The following is a 24,402-nucleotide window of genomic DNA, read 5'->3' as shown; positions in this document are numbered from 1 at the left end:
TAAAAGACATGTATGGGGGCGCCTGGGTGGCTCAGTCAGTTAAGCGTCCGACTTCGGCTCAGGTCACAGTCTCGCGGTCCGTGAGTTCGAGCCCCGCGTCGGGCTCTGTGCTGACTGCTCAGAGCCTGGAGCCTGTTTCAGATTCTGTGTCTCCCTCTCTCTCTGACCCTCCCCCGTTCATGCTCTGTGTCTCTCTGTCTCAAAAATAAATTAACGTTAAAAAAAAAAAATTAAAAAAAAATAAAAATAAAAGACATGTATGAGAACATTCACAGTAGTATTACTTGCAACAGACAAAAAGTACAAAGCAAATGTCTATAAATAGGTGAATTGAGATATATATGTAAAATAGAATATTATTCAGATATTAGGAATGAACAAACAAAAGCTACATGCTAACACCTGGATTAATCTATAAAACAACTCGACTAGAAGACACCCAGACACAGGAACACATGGGTGGCTCAGTCGGTTTAGCTTCCAACTTCAGCTCAAGTCATGATTTCATGGTTCATGAGTTTGAGCCCCACATTGTGCTTGTTGCTGTCAGCACAGAATGAGCTTTGGCTCCTCTGTCCCCCTCTCTCTCCCCTGCTTGTGCACTCTCTCAAAAATAAACATTAAAAAAAAAAAAAGGGCACCCAGACACAAAAGAATATATAGACTCTGCTTGTGCTGTCCAATATGATGGCCACTGACTCTATGTGGCTATTTATATTTAAATCAATTAAAATTAAATGAGATTTAAGATTCAGTTCCTCAGTTAAGCTACATTTCAAGTGCTTAATAGCCACACATGAATATTAGCAACCATATGGGTGCTGATATCAAGTATTTTCGTCACAGAAAATTATATTGGACAATGATGATCTGTATGATCCCCTTTAAATAAAGTTCAAAATCGAGCACTACTAAACTAGTATTTCAAGACATGATAGTGGCCACTAACCTTTTTTGGGAAGGAGTGCAGGAAAAGTAACTGGAAGAGAGAAATGAGGGGGACACTTCTAAGGTACTGGTTGTTGTTGAATTACGTTCCCCCCAAACATGTGTCCAAATCTCTAGTACCCAGGAATGTGACCTAATTTGAAAATAGGGTCTTTGCAGATATAATCAATTTAAGATTAGGTCACTAGGGTGAGCCCTAATCCAACATGACTGGTGTCCTTATAAGAAAAAAATACCATGTGAAGACAGACACGCAGGTAGAAGACGGCCACATGATGACAGAGGCAGAGACTGGAGTGATGCATTCATAAACCAAGGAGTGCCTATGATTGCCTATAACAACTAAAAGCTAGGAGAGGGACAATGGCCCTACAGACAACTTGACTTTAGTTTTCTAACCCTTAAAGCTGTGAGACAATAAATCTGTTGTTTTAAGTCATCTAGTTTGTAGTATGTAGTTATGGCAGCCCCAGGAAATTAACATGCTGGTGTTACTCCATTTTTTTAACCTGAGGGATGTAAGATCTTTTGTACAATTTTTGTGTTCGTTATACTATACACATTTACACCCAGAGAACCAAACACTGGAGAATACCAGCATCTAAGTTGGGAGGAGAGGATCAGAATTGAAGGGTTTTAGAGTCCTTTTCTTGTTGCAGAGGCAGACAGCATGTAGGTATACTTTAGTTTTTAAATTACATGTAAAAATGTGGCAAAATGCCAATATAAGCACAAAAAGATAGAAATAAGGTATATAACTTACAAACCAATTAAAAGAAAACAGAAAACTAAAAATATACAAAAACAATTAAATGGTTCCACTTTTTTTTTTTTAACATTTATTTATTTTTGATACAGAGAGAGACAGAGCATGAACGGGGGAGGGGCAGAGAGAGAGGGAGACACAGAACTGGAAGCAAGCTCCAGGCTCTGAGCCATCAGCCCAGAGCCCGACGCGGGGCTCGAACTCACGGACTGCGAGATTGTGACCTGAGCTGAAGTCGGTCGCTTAACCGACTGAGCCACCCAGGCGCCCCTAAATGGTTCCACTTCTAATAATAGTGGAGTAGCTTATGTTGGATTAGCCCTCTCATAGATAACAATTATGAACTATTTTAAGGCACTGGAGAACAAAAAAATCAGGTAGAAACAGGACAGAAGCTGATCACTGAAAGAAGCAAACTGCACAGGGTTCAATTTTCAGCTTTATGGTTTTATTGCCTCAGGGTATTCCTCAGTCCTTGTAGAACAAGAATACAACTTAACCCAGGAAGCGAAACTGTGTGGCTTAAGGCATCATAGACAGAGTTTGAATCACAGAAGCTAGAAAGTGGAGCTGGGGAAAGGAAGTTTTGAAAAAAGAAGGTTATCCCAGAAGAAACAAGAAACCAACAGAAGGAGGATCCTCGAAATCTACAAATTCTTAGTTGACTTCTAAACTGTGCATACAAAGGAGACGATCTAAGATTCTGAGTGAAAAACAACAGTTCGGAAGTAAAAGAAGTAAGCAACTTTAGCTACTGCCTGCTGTGGAGGAGGCAGAGGTTGGAGATTAGGTCTATCAGGTAACTGCCTTCAAAAGAAAAAAAAAAAACAAACCAAAATCCAAAGAATCTGCAATGTACATCCACAATATCCATATACATCAAAAATCACTTGATTTGCAAGGGAAAAAGAAATGTAACCCAACAGTCAAGAAAAATAGCCAATTGAAACTAATCCCCAAGATAACTGAGCTGTTGGAATTAGGAGAAAAGAATTTTAGAAAATTTGTATTTTCAAGGACTTAAGGATGAATGCATAGAAAATGTCAACAGAGAAATGAGATCTATGTAAAATCAAAACAACTAGGAGCACCTGGGTGGCTCAGCTGGTTGAGCGTCTGACTCCTGATTTTGGTTCAGGTCATGATCCCAGGATCATGGGATGGAGCCCCACATCAGGCTCTGCGTTGAACATGGAGCCTGCTTGGGATTCTCTCTCCCAATCTCTCTCTCTCTCTCTGCCCTCCCGTCCCCACCTCTCAAAAAAAATTAACACTTAAAAAAAAAAGTTCATTCCTTGAAAAAGATCAAATAAATCGATAAATTTCAAGTTAGACTGATCAGGAAAGACAGGAAACAAAAATTACCAGTATCAGTAACAAATGAGGAAATATCACCACAGATCCTACAGAGAAATAAAAAGTACATTTGGTATATTTGACAATTTAGGTAAAATGGACAAATTTCTTGAAAAACACAATTCTCTAAAAACTGACACAAAATTAAGCAAAATCTGACCCTATATATATTAAAGAAAATAAATCTATTATCAAAAAACTTCCCAGGAAGAAAACTCCAGGCCTAGATAGTTTTACCAGTGAATTCTCTAAAACATTTAAAGAAGAAATAAAATCAGTCTTGGAGTGAATTCAACAAAATGGTGGAATAAGCAGCTGCAAACACCCATCCTTCCACAGAAACACTGAAACACACGCAGAAACCATCAGAAACAACTTTGTCCAAAGTCTGAAAAACATTCAAAGGTTCACAGCAACTAAGCAAGCATTAAATCAAGAAAAAGACAACATAAAAACAGTAGGAAAGGGGCACCTGGCTGGCTCAGTTGGTTAAGTGACTCTTGATTTTGGCCCAGATCATGATCTCACGGTCCTGGGATCAAGCCCCGAGTCAGACTCTGAGTTGACAGCATGGAACCTGCCTGGGATTCTGTCTCCCCCACTTTCTCTCTGCCTCTCCTGCCCATGCACATATGCTCTCTCTCAAAATAAGTAATAAATAAACTTAAAAAAGAACCAGGAGGAAAGCCTAGTGGTATTTTTACTTGCCCTTTCTTCACCACCTCCTTGACTTGGCAGCTGTCTTGAAAACAACAGAGAATGTTCCTGGTATGGGACTCTGGTCTCTAGTTCCAGATGGAGTACAGTAGAAATTACAAATTACTGTGTTTGTTTGTTTTAGTCTGTCTGGGGGCTCTGGGGGCTACAAGAAGGATGGATACAAGGCCTATGTCTCTGTTTTGCCTTGCTCAGAACCCATTTAGGACCAAAAAGCAGTGGGCATTGCTCAAAACATTTTAAGGTGAATAATAATAAAAAAAAAAACCACAACAAAACATAGCCTGGAGCAAAAGATTATAGTTGAGACATACAAAAGACTGCCTAATAAACACCTAGAAGGAAAACCCCCAGAAACTTTCTTCGGGAAATCAGCGCATTCAAAAGCACCTGCACATGCCCTAGGACAGGATGCACACTAAGAAAATACCTGAAAAGACCCTAAGCTTTCACCACTGGCTGATTTGTAGGCCCAGTGCAAGCCTGGCTAAATGCTGAAGAGCTTCAGCACAGAGCCAAACTGCAAACACTAAGAAAGGTTGTTTTGAGCTTCTGGTAATCAAGGCAGTTTCTGGTAAAACACTAGCTGAACACAAGCTAAAAGAACAGAGATTCAGGAGTGCCTGGTTGGCTCAGTTGGAAGAGCATGTGAGTTCGAGCCCCATGTTGGGTGTGGATACTATTAAAAAAAAAAAAAAAAAAATTAAAAAAAATAGAGACTTAGATACTTTAATGACCATACATGTATTTTTTGCAAAAATACAGTTGATCTTGGAACAACACGAGTTTGAACTGTGTGGGTCCACTTTTATATGGATTTTGATAAATACAAATACAGTACAGTACTATAAATGTATTTTCTCTTCCTTATGGTTTTCTTCATTTTTTTTTCTGTAGATTATTTAAGAAAATAGTATATAACACATATAACATACAAAATATGTGTTAATCGACAGTTTATGTTATTGGTGAGGCTTCCAGTCAACAGCGGGCTATTAGCAGTTAAGTTTTGGGGGATATAAATTTCTGATTGTGTGTTGGGTGGTGTCAGTGCCCCAACCCGTTGGGTTTAAGGGTCAACTGTAGTTTGGAAGAGCAACCAACCAAACAGACAATTACAACAAACAACAGCAAACTGTGGGGAAGAGATATAATCTGATTTCCAGAGGTACTGTAGTATTTGCATACCCAGTTTTCAACAACAACAAAAACAAAGAATACAAAGAAACAGAAATGTATGACCCATTTGAAGGGGAAAAAAAAATGAATTAAACTGTCCCTGAGAAAGCCTAGATATTGGACTTCCTGGACAAGGACTTTATATCAATTGTCTTAAATAAGTTCTAAGAGCTAAAGTATATTATGGACAAAGAACTAAAGGAAACCAGGAAAGCAATGTATGAACAAAATGAAGTTATCAATGAACAGATGGAAATTATGAGAAGCCAGCAAATAGAACTTCTGGAGCTGAAAAGTACAACTGAAATAAAAAATTCATTCTAAAAGTTTAACAAATTTAAGCAAACAGAAAAAAAAGAATCAGCAAACTTGAGGATAGGGCAATTTATCCAGTTTGAAGATCAGAAAGAAAAACGGAGAAAAGCAAGCAGAGGCTAAGAGACCAGTGGAGTACCATCAAATGCAGTAAGGCAGGCATTATGGGAGCCCCAGAAGGAGAAAGGGGCAGAAAGAATATTTGAAGAAATAATGGCAAACAAATAGCCCAAATTTGATGAAAGATATGAACCTATGCATCCAAGAAGCTCAACAAACTCCAGGAAGAAACTGAAAGAGATCCACATTGAGACACATTATAATCAAACTGTCAAAAGCCAAAAACAACAAAAGCAGCAAGAGAGAAGCAATTCATCATGTATAAGAAATTCTCAATAATAAAATTAATAGCTTAATTTTCATCAAACCATGGAGGCCAGAAGGCAGTGAGATAACATATTTAAAGTGCTGGAAAAAAGACCTATAAACCAAGAATTCTATATCCAGCAAAACTAGTCTTCAAGAATGGAGGAGAAATGAAGACTTTCCCATATAAACAGAAGGTAAGGGAGTTTGTTACTAGCAGACCTGCCTTACAAGAAATGCTAAAGGGAATCCATTTGGTTGAAATGAAAGAACATTAAACAATAACGGAAAGCTATATGAAGAAATAAAGAGAATTTGTGGGAAGTAGGTCTTTGCCTTAATTTCATTCTCTTTGAAAAAGAGGTAATTACTGCAGAATAGGCAAGAACTCAGTAATAGGAGTTAGGATACTTATATATGAATCATGCCCCATCATTTTGAGACTGAGAATCTGGAGGCAAATTACTTAATGTTTAGAAGACTACATTTTTATGTAAAATGAAGAGAATATTCTGACTCTCACAGAGCTGTTGAGATTAGTGTTTTCTTAAACATTAACTGAATTAAAAAATAAACATATTATTCTCCCTTATCCTGTATTTGTTCATTCAACTAGCCACAATGTTTTACTACTTATAATATTAATTATATGATGACTGCTATTAATTGAGAGCTGAGTTTTAACCAAGGCAGTCTGAATCCAAAGTCTGCACTCTATATCACCATACTATGTGGTCCCTACTTCCCCTGTCTGGTATACAAAATAGATTACAGAAGATATTTATGATTGGCATGGGTAGTCAGAGTCTGATACTGGTCTATAGAGAACAGCAGCAAAGAATGAGACAAATCATCATGGGGGTACGTAGTGTGGGTAAGGAAACTACCATTCCTCAAGGCAAAAAGTCACAAGATTTATCCTGCCTTTTGCCACTATTTGTCGGGCAGTTACAATGTTGTGCCGGAAAGAAAAAGAAGGAAAAGAGGCTTGAGAAGTTATTTAACCTTTTTTTTAAGTTTTGCTAAGAAGTCTGCACTAAAATACCGCTTTGCTTCCATGGTGCAGGGTCAATAAATCACCCACTCTTCTCTCACCCAAATGGCCTTTATCTTTTTTTTTTTAATTAAAAAAAATTTTTTTGAGACATGGGGAGGGGAAGAGAGAGAGGGGGACAGAGGACCCAAAGCAGGCTCTGTGCTGACAATAGCGAGCCCAATGAGGGGCTGGAACTCACGAACCTCGAGATCATGACCTGAGCCAAAGTCAGATGCTCAATCGAGTCACCCAGGCACCCCCAAATGGTCTTAATCTTAATTTTCCCTTACTTAGCTTTAGAGAGATGGGTCCTGCTAGCTCTAGCATATTCTGAGTTTGTTATAAGTATATTCTTCAACAGGCAATCATTTTAGTGCCAAACACCAGGAGCTAGGTGCTATTGAAAAAAAGACAAAACAACAACAAAACACATGATCCTACTTCTCAAGGGGATAATACACAAGCAGATAAATCTGTTTGGTATGGTACAGAGGGAGCCTAGAGGAGGCAGCGGTTAGCTCTCTCTAAAAAGGGTAACTCTAAAAGTAACGACCAAACAACAATGCCTACAAAATGTCAAGTCTCTACGGTTCGACCTAAGAGATGATATTTGAGCTGGTTCTTGTTGGGTGAAAGGGGAAAAAGAAGAGTATCAGAGGAAACTGCAGAGGAGACCAAATTCCTTAACTTAACATGGAAAACTGTGGGCTGTCAAACTTATTTATATAAAGCATCAGAAAAAAAAAAAAAAACCACGCACATAACACTTTGATTTTTCTTAGAATTAGAGCATTACATTCTTACCTCATATGACAAGTAGTTTAAAGTTTAAAGTATCTTTTCCTGAATTCTTTAATAGCAATCCTTTTGCCAAACTGAAGAATCACAAAAATGTAAAAACTCTCCAAATCATAAAACAGCCAGAGATAACAAAATGTTAGAAACTCTGGTACACATTGCATTATACATATCTCAGATTTCCTGGGTCAGCTAGGAACCATAAAAACTGTGAAAGCTCCTCAAGGGTGGTTATTTAAAAGTTATAATTTTGTGTGGCATTTTCCATGGGATTAAGTCATGAGTGGAAAATAAAGGCTGCCAAGTCTGAACTACTTAGATGCTCAGTGGTGTTTATCTTTTAGTGGTCTTGATAAACAACTTAGGTGGCAGGTTTTTTGTTTTTATTTTTTGTTTTTGTTTTTAACTCACAAAAGTTCTTTCATTTGTTTAACTCATTATTATGTAGCTGCTAAGCAGTGAGCTAGACCTTGAAAAACCATGTTGGGAAAACAAGATGGTCAAAAAAACTTGCTTCCATTTAGGTTGCAGATTTACTGCCAACTTTATTTAACCACTGAATTTTGGTTATAAGACTAGAGTTTTGATGAATCAAGTCCACTGCCAGACTCAAATTCCTAAACTCCTAATAGCACAGAGTATGCTCTTTTAAAAAAAAAAATTTTTTTTAATGCTTATTTGAGAGAGAGAGATAGAGAGAGAGAGAGACAGAGACAGAGCATGAACGGGGGAGGGTCAGAGAGAGAGAGGGAGACACAGAATCTGAAACAGGCTCCAGGCTCTGAGCTGTCAGCACAGAGCCCCACATGGGGCTTGAACTCACAGACCGCGAGATCATGACCTGAGCCAAAGTTGGAGGCTCAACCGACTGAGCCACCCAGGAGCCCCCAGGGTATGCTCTTAAACAATTGCATTATGTGAGAGATCAAGCAAATACACAGAAAATAAATCAGCTGGGCCATTCTATGCTTGTTTAGCCACATTTTCCTCCCTACATTCTGGTCTCCACATTCCCATTCTCAAATCTCCAACAACAAATACTTTATTGGAATATATTAAGACTTCTGTTGCCCTTTAAGGTTAAAGATGTCATTGAAATAGTTAAACTTCTTCAGTGAAGCTTAAACCATTTTCTAAAATCACTGTTTCATTTTTCCCTATGGTTATTCCCTATGGTTATAATATTTAAGCATATTCCCTATGCTTAAAAAGCACAGTCTGTTATGGAAAAACCAAAATAAAAGCATATGACACAACTAAATAGTGGTACAGCCAGGAAACTATTCGATGTGAATAAAAAAGTTCTCTTTAACCTATGGAAGAAAACAGCTTTTCCTTTAAGAAGAGGGAAAAACTTAATTTATAGAAACAGCCCATTAATAATCAGATAGAAGTGCTTGTTTTCATAGTTCCACGCTTAACTTGTAATATTCTTGTTTTTTGACAGATAGAGAAGGAGAGAGAGAACATGTATGCACAAGGGGGAAAAGTGCAGAAAAAGAGGGAAAGAGAGAATTCCAAGCAGGCTCTGCACTAGTGGAGGATTTGCGGGGCTTGATCCCATGAATCGTGAGACCATGACCCTAGCTGAAATCAAGAGTTGGATGCTTAACTGACTGAGCCACCCAGGTGCCCCTAACTTGTAATATTCTTAATTCAATACTACTTGAAATAAAGAAAAATTAGAAAACCAAAATTTTCTCCTAGCCTAGGGTTAGAAAACTTTTTCTGCAAAGGGTCAGAAAATAATTATTTTAGGCTTTTGTCCTTGATTCAACTTCCATAAGAAAATGCAAACTCTCAAAAAAAAAAAAAAAAAAAAAAAGAGAAAATGCAAACTCTCCTTTAAACCAGGAAACAATGTTTCTGAAACTCAGGGGTAGGAGGTTAATAGGAGGGAGTAGGAGTGGATGAAGTGGTAAGAAGAGGAGCAATTAAAAAATACAGATACAGTGAAGTAGGAAAAGGATTAACTCCATTAGGTTACCTTCTGTGGATGTGAATTCTTCTTCTATTGAAGTATTTTTTATACCCAGGTTATCATCACTATCACATTCTGTAAGGCAGAATAAATACAAATATATTTCTGAAACAGTTATTGTGCCATCATTTATGTAGTCTCAAACAATACTATTTTCAATCACTTCTACCATAGCAAAGCTTACTAATTATAATTCATTAGTATTATACCACTTTTCCTATAGGTTTCCTTTTAAAAAATGCTTACCAAATACTACTTAAATAAATCAAGGGGGAAAAAAGGCTAATGAAATTAATTCAATTTCAGCTCTATATTCAAATTATTTGAAAAATTTATTTTAGCACAACTGTTAATGAATATAAAATTCTATTATTAAAAAAACCTAGAAATTAAGAAAAGCTAGTATGCTTGTTTAAATCTAGCAAATAAACTCCCAAGTTTAAGTTACATGAAATCATCTTAAAATTTCTAAAATGATGAGATAAAGTTCTTCTATATTTTGACTACCATGCATCATTGCTATAGAGACCACAGGCTTAAATTAGCAATACTTCTTCATGGCACAAACTCACTTACCTGATGTCTTATATACTTTCATAATGAAAAGCCTAAGTCTATATAAAAATGATATGACTGATCAGGTATTGCAAAAGTCACTTAAAATTTGAACCAGTGAGCAAATACTTGATTTATCACTTTAACTACATTTAAATCAATATATACATCATAGTGACTGAATCAGAGATTAAATAACTGAATATAAGTCATATGGACATATTTGCTTTTGTGGAAAATAGGTTAAAACTTAAATATACATTTAAAAATTTAAGATTTTTAGTATTTATAAATAAAAATCACTATATTTCACTTATATTCCTTTGTTGCAGAAATTTGTTGTAAGCCATCTTTTGCCATTCCAGCAAAAATACTAATGCTGTTTTTATAATCTGTTATGTACACTTACAAACTCAAATATGTCAAGCTATGTTTTAGGGAAATAAAACTTTACATTTACAATCTGAAGAACAACAAATTAAGTCTTAAGACATTAGGAACAATGAGAAAGTACCCAAGGTTTCTGTTATTTCAATTCAAAAGCAATGCCAGTCAAAAGCAGAATGTTTTAACTGGACTAAACAATTCATCACTGCATACAAGGCTTAGGCAAAAGTGTAGGTTTGAATCACAAGGATTAGCATGACACTAGGTTGCAAGAATTAAAAAAGGTTTTCTTTGCCTCAGTCAGCCCCACCTGTAGAACAGAGAAAATCATGAATATTCTTTCCTGTTTTCATTACCTTACAAAGAATTAATTGTATCAGATTTTTAGGATGGTGTCCTAACCAACAACCTGTGGATAGTCTCATTAACAGGCTGAAGAAACAACTGGCAGACTTCTAGAATTAAGTTCAACAATTATTTTATATAATGACTACTGGATACAGCATGATGCTACTTCCGTCAGCCACATTTTCATGACATGGGTGAACTTTTATGTTTCATACTTAAGATGGCTTTAAAAATTTGTGTAATTGGGGGGGCGCCTGGGTGGCTCAGTCAAGCGTCCAACTCTTGATTTTGCTCAGGTCACGATCTCATGGTTCCTGAGTTTGAGCCCTGCATCGGACTTTGTGCTGACAGTGTGGAGCCTGCTTGGGATTCTGTCTGCTTCTCTCCCTGTCCCTCCCCGACTTGGTCTCTGTATCTTTCTCAAAATAAATAAAAACTTAAAATTTTTGTGTAATTGGTATGATTCCATAGATACCAATGATACTTAATGCTTCCTTCCATCCATTCATTCCAAAATGATGACATACACCAAATAGATATGACAAAGTCCTAGGCCCTATGGTACTCAGATTCAACAAAAATTATCTTGAAGCATAGTAAAATCTGCTTTCAGACTGAATTAATTCATAATATCAAGTTCAACCTTGAAAAAATATTCTAGGGAAGTTAATACTTTACATAAAACTCAAGGAAGATGTTTAATTACTAAAGAACTATAAACAACTGAACATACAAAACTATGTTTTTAAAAAGAAAATTTTACATAAACCAATATTCTTCAACTAAACTACAAGATACAGCTAAGTTCTGTTATATAATTAGATCTCTAAGAGCCCATAGAATTCTTTTTTTTTTTTTTAATTATTTAAAGTTTAGTTATTTAGAGAGAGAAAGAGCAAGTGGCAGGGGAGGGGGGGGCAGAGAGAGAGGGAGAAAGAGAATCCCAAGTGGGGAGATCATGACCCGAGCCGAAATCGAGTTAGAAGCTTCACCCACTGAGCCACCCGGGCACCTCCAGAATTTTTTATATAAGCAATTGTCACCAATGGAGAAAGAAAAAAGAAAGAAAGAAAAAGAAAGAAAAAAAGAAAGAAAGAAAGAAAGAAAGAAAGAAAGAAAGAAAGAAAGAAAGAAAGAAAGAAAGAAAGAAAAGGTAATGTAGAAATTCAGCCATTATAAAGTATGGCTAAGATAGGGGTTTGTTTGTTTTTGTGAAAGATATTAGGGAACTTACAGTGCTGATCACTTTCCTTGGCTGTGTTTGATATATAATCAGCAATACCAAAAGTCACAATCAAATCTTTTAATTTTCTGCCCACCCCCATACATCTTCCTAAATGTTATTTTTGTTGAACTCTCATATTTGGTATCTTTACACAAACTCTGCAATTGTGTTGTCAACACTACAGCAAAACGTCTTTATCTTTTTCAAGGAGATGGTTAGAGTCAATAATTCACACTGGATTCTCTACATCATAAAATCAGATATTTGTATCAGTAAAAGGCTCAGCCTTACCAGGAGATACTGATAAAGAGAAAAATACTTGCTGTGTGGCCACAGGTAGCTTATTTTAACCTTTCTGGACCTCCACGAAATGGGATGATCTTAACACATCCTACCTCACAGTGTTGAAAAAGTAATTAAATAACATGTGGAAGTTGTTCTTTAAACATGTTTAAACATATTCAACCACTACAAATATAAAAAGCAGCTAGGAGAGTGGCTGGCACATTGTAGGCCCTCAATAAAGATTAGTTCCTTTTCTCTCCTTAAAAACATTTAAGTGACAAGTTATATTTGCATCTTCGGAATATGAGTCTTGAGTTAGAATGAACATATATTTGTGAATAAAATGTAAAAAAAAAAAAAAAAAAAGTTTTGAGGAAGAGAAAGTATACCTGGCTCCTCTGATTAGGATTACTAGAAAGGATCCATGTTTCTTGGCAAGTTTTTTTTTCATTTTATTTTTTAAGTATGCTTCACACCCAGCATGGAATCAATGCAGGGCTTGAGCTCACGACCCTGAAATCAAGACCTGAGTAGAGATCAAGACTTGGACACTTAGGGGCACCTGGGGGGCTCACTCTTGATTTCAGTCAGTGGACTGACTCTTGATTTCAGCTCATGTCATGATCTCATGGTTCCTGAGATTAGGCCAGCACTGGGCTCTGTGCCGAGAGCATGGAGCCTGCTTGGGATTCTCTCTTCCCCTCTCTCTGCCTCTCCACTGATGATTTCTCTCTCAAAATAAATAAACATTAAAAACTAAAAGTGCCAGATGCTTAAATAATTGAGCCACCCAGGCATCCCCTGTAAAGTTTTAAATGAGTGAGAACAACTGGGGCACCTGGGTGGCTCAGTTGGTTGAGCGTCCAACTTTGGCTCAGGTCATGATCTCGTGGTTTGTGGGTTCAAGTCCCATGTCTGAGCTATCAGCTCAGAGCCTGGAGCCTGCTTCAGATTCTGTGTCTCCCCCATCCTCTCTGCTCCTCCCTTGCTTGTGCTCTCTCAAAAATAAATAAACATTTAAAAAAAAGTGAGTACAATATAAAATAGAACTGATGAAGGATAAGAGGGCCAAAGGTGTCAAATTAATAGATGTTTTAAAATAGCTCTACAGAGATTTATATATTTATCATAGCTGTAATCAAAATGTAGGTGATTGAATCCTGAGGCTTAGAAGGAGAGAGAATTTAATTTACCGGGCAAAAGCCATGCCACGTTCAAATCTCAAATTTAGTCTAAAGGGTTATGTTGCCAGAAAGAGTAAATGACTTACTCTAAGTGAGAGATCTTTTTTTTTTTAATATATGAAATTTATTGTCAAATTGGTTTCCATACAACACCCAGTGCTCATCCCAAAAGATGCCCTCTTCAATGCCCATCACCTACCCTTCCCTCCCTCCCACCCCCCCCATCAACCCTCAGTTTGTTCTCAGTTTTTGAGAGTCTCTTATGCTTTGGCTCTGAGAGATTTTAAAAAGTACCAGTAGTAAAGCTACTTAGCTGTTCCCTCCCTACCAAGTGAAAAAAGTAATATCTTATGGTGAACTGACTTGACATTTATATAGGGAACCAGCCACTCAGACTGTATTTATTTCTATTGTGAAAAATACTTCCTGAAAAAAACCTTCCATTAACTGAAAAACTGGCAAAAACTAAAGATACAACATTGTCACAGATTCTCATGACACTATTCAATAGATTCTTGTTTATATAGGAAGCTCCAGTTCAGTAATATCACTTTCTGGTCCTAACAATAGAAAATTTCTGAAAAATTAGAAAGAAATAACAGGTTCAAACTTCTATCATTTGTTTATGCTATGGTGGAGATTTACAAAACCTGAAAAATCAGCAAACTGTCTATAAAATAATGACTAATATGAGAGAACCTCTCACTATATGTTACTTGCAGTATGAATTTTTGTCATATTCTAAAGAGTTTTGTGGGTTAATCAGTAACTAGGAGCCTTGAGACCACAAAGCCCCTGAAATTGTATTTGATATTGCATATACAAATTTTTTTGTTTTTTGTTTTTAATTTTAGAGCAAAAGGAGTGGGGCATCTGGGTGGCTCAGTCAGTTAAGCATCCGACTTTGGCTTGGATCATGATCTCATGGTTTGTGAGTTCGAGCCCCACATCAGGCCTTCTGCTGACAGTGTGGAGCCTGCCTGGGATTCTCTCTCTCCCTCTTTCCCTGCCTCTCCCCAACTTGCACGTGTGTGTGCTCTCTATTAAACAAACTTTAAAGAGAGAGAGAGAGAGAGAGAGAGAGAGAGAGCGAGAGAGCATACAAGCAGAGGAGGGACAGAGGGAGAGGGAGAGAGAATCTTAAGCAGCTTCCACCCTCAGTGACGAATCTCTTGCAGGGCTCAATCTCACGACCCTGAGATCATGACCTGGGCCAAAATTAAGAGTCAGATGCTCAACGAACTGAGCTACCCAGGTGCTCCTATACCTGTTCATTTTTGAGGAAAGAAAAATAGCTTTTGTCAGATTTTCAGAAAGGTCCAAAGATTTCCACCCCAAACGGTCTTATTTTCAAATCTGAAGATAGGAACACTGTGCTAATAAGCTAGGAGGGAGGAGTTACCCTGGCATTCTTGTGGTCACCAAAAGTACCTTAAAGGCCTAAGAAGAATGACAGTATTTGTGGACACTGAGGAATTTTCTAAATCCCAATACATATCAAATATCATTTTTAAACAAACGCTATTATTCTACTATTTTTCAAAGCCATTTATTAGGAAAGGTGATGGAATAAAGTTATCCAAGGACTGTTCTTTTTCTTATTGTAAAGTTCACTACTAGTCAATTTGATGTCTTTAAGCCTTCCATAAAGAAAAAAATTTGTCTTCAACTGAATCTGAACATACTGTGATTCAGTATACCTTATTTTTTTGAATTTTAGAGCTAGCTACGTAAGTATCTTTAAATCTAGGTCTAAATGAAATCTCATGATTGAAGGATTCTACACATCTTTGGCCACTTAATTTTAGTAATTTTCATTACTTTTAAAATGTAGTGGCTGTAGCACATGAAAAGATGCTTGGGCACCTGCGTGGCTCAGTCGGAAGTGTCTGACTCTTGACTTCCACTTGGGTCATGATCTCATGGCTCATGAGTTCGACCCCCGTGTCAGGCTTTGCGCTGATAGTGCGGAGCCTGCTTGGGACTCTGTCTCCCCCTCTCTCTGCCCCTCCTCTGTGTGTTCGCTCCCTCTCTCTCAAAATAAATAAACTTTAAAAATTAAAAAAAATTAAAAGATGCTCAACATCACTAATTGTTAGGGAAATGGAAATCAAAACCACAATGAGATCCCACTTCATACTAATTAGGATGACTACTATAAAAAACAAACAAAACCTAGAAAGCAACAAGTGTTAGCAGGGATACAGAACACTTGGAACCCTTGTACACTGTTGGTAGGAATGTAAAATGATATAGTCACTATGGCAAACAGTATGAAGTTTCTCAAAAAATTAAAAATAGAATTAGCATATGATCCAGCTATTACACTTCTGGGTATATATTCAAAAGAAATAAAAGGCAAAGTCTTGAAGAGATATTTGTGCATCTATGTTCATAGCAGTTATTCACAACAGCTAAAACATGGATTCAATGTAAACATCCACTGATGGACAAACAGATAAGCAAAAAACAGTCTGTGGCTTCAGCTTTTGGCTTTGTCCAGCAAGGCTGAGGATGGCAGAAAGGATTGCTCAAGATTCCATGCAAGTCAAGAGAGGTGAGAGGGAGGCTTAGGGAAGTCTCTCTGAGCTGCTCTCAAGCTCCCATATTTATTGAGCAGACATTTAGGATAACATTGTGCAATACTCAGTGGGCTACATGCCACTAAGAATGTACAGAAAACGTGCAGAAAAACAAGTTAAGACAGGGTAAAATATTCCATGTGATAACATGGTCTAAGGAATTTGTGAGCATAGGCAGGACCTAACCCCTAGGTATATATTAACAAAGCTTGGCTGGTGTTTTCAGCAAGGCCAGAAAGCAGTTTTCTGCTTTGCAATGTGTTCCCTTATAATCTCTTAACCCACGACATACCTATTTGATTTCCCACAAAAGTCTATAGATACAATGGAATATCATTCAGCCTTAAAAAGGAAGGAAATTCTAACAGTTGCTATAACCTGGATAAAGCCTGAGGACATTATGCTAAGTGAAACAGGGCAGCCACAAAAAGACAAATGCTGTACGATTTCAACTATATGAAGTACTTAGTCAAAATACTGAAGAATGGTATTTGCCAGGGGTTGGAGAAAGGGGAGTGCGAAGTTACTGTTTAATGGGTATAAAGTTTCAGTTTGCAAGATGAAAAAAGCTCTGAAAATGGATGATGGTGATGGCTGCACAAAATGTAAATGTAGTTAACACCAGTGAACTATATACATACACTTCAGAATGGTTAAGATGGTAAATCTTCCATATATTTTGCCACAATAAAAAATATTAGAAAAAACAGAAATAAAAAGTAGTGGCTAGGAATCATATTTTTTTCTTATGGTAGTAATAATAAAAATAGCTGCTATTAAATACCCACAGTACTTTATATGCTGTGCTAGACATTTTATACATATCATTAATTCTTACGACTTTATAGATATGAAAAGTGAGGCTCAGAAAAAGTTCAGTAACTTGCCTGAAATCACACAGCAAGGAGGCAGCAAAGTTAGCATTCAAACCAAAGCCCATGCCCTTCTTTATGCACTGTAGCACAATCTCTGCATTTCATAAAAATTCAGAATAAAGTACACAGGTGCCCTCAAAGAGCAGTAAATTCATAACAGCACTGATTATGAACTGATTAAAAAAAAAAACAACAAAAAACACACACACCTAGAGCATAAGGGGCACTGAGAGGGGAACAATCAGAATATAATAACCTATATCTTATCTCCAACCCTAATACACCCATGCAGACCTACTTATATGCAGCGCTCATTCCAAATCAAGTTGGTAAGAAAGGCAAACCGATAATAAGTTTCACGTTGGAAACTACCAAATAAATGTTTCCCAAATCAGCAGCATAAGAAAAGGGAAAAAAGGTGGTCTAGGGTGGCAGAAGGTAAAAATTTAGGTATTTCACAGGATATTAAGTGGATGTTATTAAGGACTGGGGACAGGATGGCAAAAAAATAAAAGAAAAAGATTAAAAAAAAAAAAAAAAAAAGGAGGAGCCAGAGATAGAAAAAGCAAACAGATGAAAACAAAAATTACAGAACAGGAAGATAAAATTCAGTACTAAAGAATGACATAAATATGCAAAACAGAGTTGATTTTCCTTTAAAGAGCAGAGTTGGGCTAGTAAAGATTCCTAACTTGGCAGAAGTAAACTGATCCACTGTAATGAGTGATTAGAGCAAAATTTTTCAGAATGGGTTTTCAATCAAAATGTGGCTCCAAAAATGTTGAAAGAAAAAAATACGTAGGCGGACAGCAGAGTTGGAAAATTTAAAGCATATAATAAAGGGGCGCCTGGGTGGCTCAGTCGGTTAAGTGGCCGACTTCGACCCAGGTCATGAACTCACAGTTTGTGGGTTCAAGCCCCGCATTGGGCTCTGTGCTGGCAGCTTACAGTCTGGAGCCCGCTTCAGATTCTGTGTCTCTCTCTCTGCCCCTTCCTTGCTCATGCTCTGTCTCTGTCTCTCAAAAATAAGTAAGTGTTAAAAAAAAAAATAAAGCTTATGATAAAAATGCCAAAGATACGTTTTCATTGAGGTCATTCATCAATATCTTCAAATCTTCTTCATGACTGGAAGCCATTAGGATGTTTAAAAATTATTCTTTTGTTCTTTTCTTCTATTCACATTTACTTCAGAAATTATGAAAAAAACTCATCTGATTCCCTAGAATTACATCCTTTCTTAAATGCTTGGTAGTGAAAGTGAACATTAGCACATCCTTTCATTGAACAATATCAGAATGTCAGAGAAGAGAGTTTAAGTCCTGGGAATAGGACAGGAAGGTACCTCTTTCAAGGAACTAAACCTCTCTCAGGGCTTCATTTCATCCCTGCCAATCTCTTAAAATGATCTTTTTTTTTTTAATTGCCATATTATTATTTATTCTTTCTGGTTTAATCTATAAGCAGTTAGCTTTCAGAAAAATTGAAGATAAATTTGGAATTTCAGAAATAGTGAAAATCTGGATTCTCAGCTTTGCAAAATTATACTAACATATTTCAAATCATGAATATATATTTTATATACATGAACACAGATTTTATCTATTAGATCAGAAAAGGCTCCAGAAAATCATGAAATCATCCTTTCTCTAAAACACTAAAAAATGAAAGGGAGAAAAGGAAAAAATAAAAAAAGTATGAGAGCATGATGCTTTAGTGAGCAGCCAGTAGTTCACTAGTGGACAGCAGTTTATTGGTTTCTCTCAGCAGTGAAGTCTCCTCCTCTTGGGCGGTTTGCACTGTGACTGCAGCTGCGTACCTTTGGTAGTATCAGATATGCTATTTAACAAGGCACACATCATATCTCCCTCTAAATGGTGAGGGTTTAGTATATGTGCTGGCCTCTGAGTCTTCTTAAATTGGTTCTCTAGCTCCAGAAAACCTTGATCTCCTGAGAGGATGGTGAAAGGAATCTGCTTGGGTAGTTGTTCATCTAGACGGCCAGCCTAAGTTGGAACAAAACGCATATGTTGATAAAAATCAGCATTTGAGTTTTAAACCATTACATCTATTTCAGTATGAACACATACCTAGAAAGGTTTATTTATTTATTTTAAGATTTTATTATTTTTTTAAAGTAGTCTCTACACTCAACATGGGGCTCAAAGTCAACCTCGAGATCAAGAGTTGCACACTCCACTAACTGAGCCAGCCAGGCACCCCTAAAAAGGTTTATTTAACTTGTTCTCTAGCTCCCACCAAAGTATGATACAAAGATCTCCTTCATAAATAAAATATAACACATTTAATCAAATGTAAACTGCCACGAATTATAAGATAAGCTATTTTATGTGCCACTAAGAAAGAAAAAAAATACCAAAAGAAGTCAAATAAGAGGCTGGAATGCTACAAGGGTTACACACTTAATCTAAGGATAAATAAGAAGTAAATCTGCCATAGAGAGAAGGGAAGCAAGGTAATCTGCATAATTCAATCTTAGCACTGAATAGATGGAAAAGAAAATGTTTTGTGGTTTAAAATGTAAGCAGGAGTTAACAAAGTTACAGAGTAAATTCATGTTATCAGTGCGACATGTAAACTGACTTACATTTAAGCAGAGAATTTAATTTAAAATGGGTCTCAGGTTGGTAGTTTCTCTAGGTGACTGGCAGACACAGAAGCAAATGCAAATTTCACCTAGGCCAACAGTGATTGTTAAGGTGTCTCCCAATTTCAGAGATGTTAAAATGTGAAAGTATCTCAGCATACATCAAATACACTGTCCTCTATTGATCATTATTCTATAAATAGTTGAGGGTCTACAATGGGTAGCTGGGAGTCTGCTAGGAATTGGGGAAAGCAGTAAATAAGTATGATATGGGTCCTTGCTCTCATTAGTCATCAGCAGAATCTGATGTAGAAGGTTTTATACAAAAATATAGCACTGAAGAATGCTCTATACTGTCATTACGATTCAAGTGGAAAAAAAAATTCCAAATGTGTCCTAGATTCACATTAGATTTTGAATAAAACAATCACTCACATGCATACATATGGCAAAATCAGCAGCATCTTTTCTTTTACTACAACGAGGATGAAGGAAGAAACATCCAATCCTATTCAGGTAATTATAGATCTTACAGTTGAGTGGAGGCTTCCAATTGGTGTTTCCTCCTATTATTTTTAGAAAAGGCATAAATGATAGTCAAACAGAGAAAAAAAGAGAACTGAACAGTAGCTACAACTGAAAGCTCTATCAAGAAAAAACACACTAGAAAAAGATTTTTTTAGAGGGCAAGTACTAGATTAGAATGCAGAACTCAGTTCTAGTATAGGCATCACCATCTTGTTGCTTTACAATCTTGGCAAAGTAGGCCACCTTCCCTGCATCTGCCCATTAATCTGAAAACTCATAGGTTATGTTAAGGAAAATCAAAAGTAATTATGTGTAAGGAGTCTCGGGTATAATTCCATATAAACGTAAGCATTAATTTTGTTTTGTTTTGTTTTTAACAAATATGTCAAGACTATTCAGTGGACAGAAATGATAGGCAATCAGCAAAGCTAAATTTACTAAAAGGTTGTACTAGAGTATTTATCCAGGTCAGTACATTTCTTTTTTAATTTTTTTGAGGTCAGTATGTCTCTATCCTAAATCCAGTCCTCCTCTTTGTTTTTTTAAAATTATTTTAAAAATGTTTATTTACCTATTTTGAGAGAGAGAGAGAGAGAGAGTGTGAGGTGGGGGGGAAGGACAGAGAGAATCCCAAGCAGGCAACATGCTGTCAGTGCAGTGCCCAACACAGGGTTCAATCCCACAAACCGTGAGATCATGACCTGAGCTGTCAACTGAGCCACCCAGGCACCCCAAATCATCCTCTTATATGCTGTTTCCTATCAAACATAAAGTTTATTGGATGCTCACTATACTAAACTTCCGTAAATCATAGTCATCTCTCTCCCTGTTTGGTCAATGGTTTGTAAAGAAATATTTAGATGAAGTTGCATATTTATGAACTTCAGTTCAGTAAGGATGAACTGAAGAGGCAATTATGGCAATTTGAAAATCATACTAGTTCTGTAGCCAAGTGGTCCAAATTCAAAAGCTAACTCTATTATTTATCAGTTTTACACTTTGGAAAAAATAAACTTCTCATGCATCCTGCCTTATGTTTTAAGAAGGAGATAAATAAAATAATTAGTAAGCATGGGTTAATACCAAGCATTAGTACCTGGCACATTGTAGGTGCTGAATAAATGTTTTTTCAATATGTATCAAAAGATCCACAAACTTTAGGTCACCAAAGAGAGCTAACATTCACCACAAAGAAATGTAAAGAGAAAAATATTCTGGCAAAGTAGCTACAATGCAAAGTGACAATATTGCAATTATGTTTGTATGTTCTATTCAAGAAGGTTCAAGAGCAATCCTTTTACTGTGGAACATATTCTAATGGAGAAAAGAGGAGAAGGTATCAGATGTTTTCCTTATCAATCATACCTTGAAAGCCCCAGATGAATGTTCCTTGGTTAAGATGCCCTGGTAGATGACCAAAAAAGTTTGACCAGTTATCAAAGTCTACAAAGACTATATGAGTCATGGTTCGCAGATAATCCAAATCTGGAAGTTCAACAACTTCTTCATCTGAGAAGAGAAACATTAACATGAATTTGGTAAGAATTAGCTAAAAACGCTTTAATTTCTCAAGTTTAAAAGATACTAGAGAATATGCAAAAATATTAATCTTGAATATTATTAATTTCTACTTAAACCTTTTCATGAGATCCAAACCTATACATGATATAGTATATTTACACCAGATAAAAAATATTCTGAATACTTCCAAAATTTTATTATTCTTTCTATAAATACATGCCATTGATGCTAAGCCTGTCTTTCTCTTTTTAATTAAAAAAAAACCAAAAAAACTGAGGTGGCTCAGTTGGTTGAGCATCCAACTTTGGCTCAGGTCATGATCTCATGGCTTGTGGATTCAAGCCCTGCATTGGGCTCTGTGCTGACAGCTCAGAGCCTGGAGCCTGCTTTGGATTCTGTGTCTTCATCTCTCTCTGCCTCTCCCCCACTTGCATGCACACTGCTCTCTCTCAAAAATAAACATTAAAAATTTTTTTAAAAAAATAAATAAAAAAAACCTGTCACACAATTAGTCAGAAATACAGTCCTCATTTTTTTTGCCCATACACATGAATATTGCCTAAAACATGTCTTCTTTGTATGTAGCAGCTAGGCTCTGCCACCAATATGGTGGTCTGAGTCCACAAATCCATGTAACTTACACCTTCCCTGTCACTTCTCTGGCTCTCCTCTCCTGCTAAGCTGTTTCCTGGCAGTAACTGAAATCTGCCACTACTATAGCTACTGCTGCTGCTGGAACTGCCATAGCCATCTTAGTTTTGTAGATTGGCAAAGTATTGGCCTGTACTACCATAGGGGCCAGAGCTTGTCTCTTTTCTCTTTTCATGGGTCCCAAATTTGAAGACTGTTATAACTGCCAAAATCATTATAGCTTCCACCACTTCCAAAATTACTTCCATCATTACCAAATATGTTATAGCTAAGACTTTCTTTAAAAGTTGTTTATAATAATAAAATAATAATAATAAAATAAATAATAATTAAAAAATAATGTACTGGGAGAACTAAAAGACCAAGTTTTAAGGCTGAAAAACCAAAAACTTGCACCATCCATCAAATAAAATTTCAAGGTGGGGCACCTGGGTGGCTCAGTCAGTTAAGCATCCAACTTTGGCTCAGGTCATGATCTCACAGTTTGTGAAAGTTTAAGCCCCGAACTGGGCTCTATGCTGACATCCTGGAGCCTGCTTTGGATCCTCTGTCCCCCTCTTTCTGCCCCTCCCCTGCTCATGCTCCCTCACCTCTCAAAAATAACTAAAAACATTTAAAATATATATATTAAAATAAAATTTCAAGTTTACCTGATAAGAACTTCTCCCCACCAGAATTATGCTCTTTTCCCTATCTAGACCGATTTATTAGTAACCTGCTAGCTATGTGATTAAAAACCCTACAGAGCACAAATGAAATAAATGACAACCCTATACCATAAAGTGGTGCATAATAGGTACTGGTGGCACATCAGTACCTCCTACCATAAACACATCTTTCTTGGTTCTCTTAAGTTCTTTCTTCTTCCACCATTCTCCAACTCTTGTTCTCCATCTCTTTCACTTCTTTCATAATTTTCTATCTTGATAAGGCCTTAAAGTTTCTAGTGTACCAATGCAAACCTTAACATTTTTAATTATTTTTAAAATGACTAGGTTCTACTCCATCTAATACAGCCTCCCTCAAATATACTGCACTGCCATCCTCTCCCATTTCCAAGCCACCTATCTTCTTTTATCTTGTCTTAAAATTCTTAGTAATTGTAAGGGCCCCTGGCTAGCTCAGTCAGTGGAGCATGTGACTCTTGATCATGGAGCTGTGAGTTCAAGCCCCACATTGGGCGTAGAAATTACAAAGAAAAAAAAAATTTTTTTAATTCTTAGTATTTGTAGATTTAGATACCACAATCATCTATCAAACACAGATCGACATAAATTCCCAAAAGTAATCGGGAGAACAAGAGAAAAGCACAAGAGAACATAAAAACAGTGTAATCACTGCTTCACTGTTAAAAGTAGAACTGAATGAGTTGATAGTATGTCATGTAATCATTTCTTACGTAAAACATGCCATGACTAAAGATGATGCTAAGATCTACAAATGCTATATACAGCAAGCCTGTATAAGCTCAGTAGTTCATAAAAATAGTTTATAAAAAAATTTTAGCAAAAATTTTCACATATCCTCATTGTCCCCTCTCTACACTGTGTAACTTACCAAGAGCTCATATTTATTTAAAAGAATATGGACTTAAAATTATATTCTAACCACGACAAATTATACTTCTAAACAAAATAAAACCATTGTCCTCTTCCAGACTTACTCTTTTTTTTTTTAAGTTTATTTATTTATTTTGAGGGGGGAGGGGCAGAGAGAGAGAGGGCGAGAAAGAATCCAAAGCTCGCTCTGTGTTGACAGCACCTAAGCCACCCAGCACACCTACATTTAGGGAGTCTTATCTAGATTAAGTACAAAGGGATCTATATCTCAATTTTCTCCCTGGTTTCCTGCTACCATTTGTAACTCTACTTCTAATTGCTATTTTAAGTCTAAGTAAAAGCTCTGCTTTCCAGAAAATCATAACAAAAATATGTAAATTCTGAAGTGAACATTATGATTTCTCATAATTACGGAATAAAGCCAAAATATGAGGATGTGGAGAAAAAGGAACCCTCATACACTGTTGGTGGCAATGCAAACTGGTACAGCCACGATGGAAAACAATACAGAGATTCTTTGAAAAATTAAAAATAGAATTACCACATGATCCAGTAATTCCACTACTAATTACCTGAATATGAAAACACTAATTCAAAAAGATATATGGACCCCTATGTTTACTGTAGTATTTACA

General features: G+C 36.6%; 1 protein-coding gene across 4 annotated transcripts in view; it reads right to left on the bottom strand.

The window, feature by feature from the left end:
• Positions 1–24,402, bottom strand: part of ZNF451 (zinc finger protein 451) — an 88,396-nt gene that overhangs the window by 3,408 nt on the left and 60,586 nt on the right. For all 4 annotated transcript variants that reach the window (XM_042986594.1, XM_042986596.1, XM_042986595.1 and 1 more), the window contains 4 exons: positions 21,402–21,545; positions 19,944–20,074; positions 18,720–18,906; positions 9,469–9,537 (listed from right to left, as the gene is read on the bottom strand). In XM_042986594.1, the coding sequence (XP_042842528.1) occupies positions 9,469–9,537; positions 18,720–18,906; positions 19,944–20,074; positions 21,402–21,545 (531 nt within the window). The remainder of the gene's footprint in view (positions 1–9,468; positions 9,538–18,719; positions 18,907–19,943; positions 20,075–21,401; positions 21,546–24,402) is intronic.

This window comes from Panthera tigris, chromosome B2, assembly GCF_018350195.1.
Source record: "Panthera tigris isolate Pti1 chromosome B2, P.tigris_Pti1_mat1.1, whole genome shotgun sequence".
Lineage (NCBI taxonomy): Eukaryota > Metazoa > Chordata > Mammalia > Carnivora > Felidae > Panthera > Panthera tigris.
Note: the sequence above shows the minus strand (reverse complement) of the source record. Positions and strands in the feature narration are given on the sequence as shown.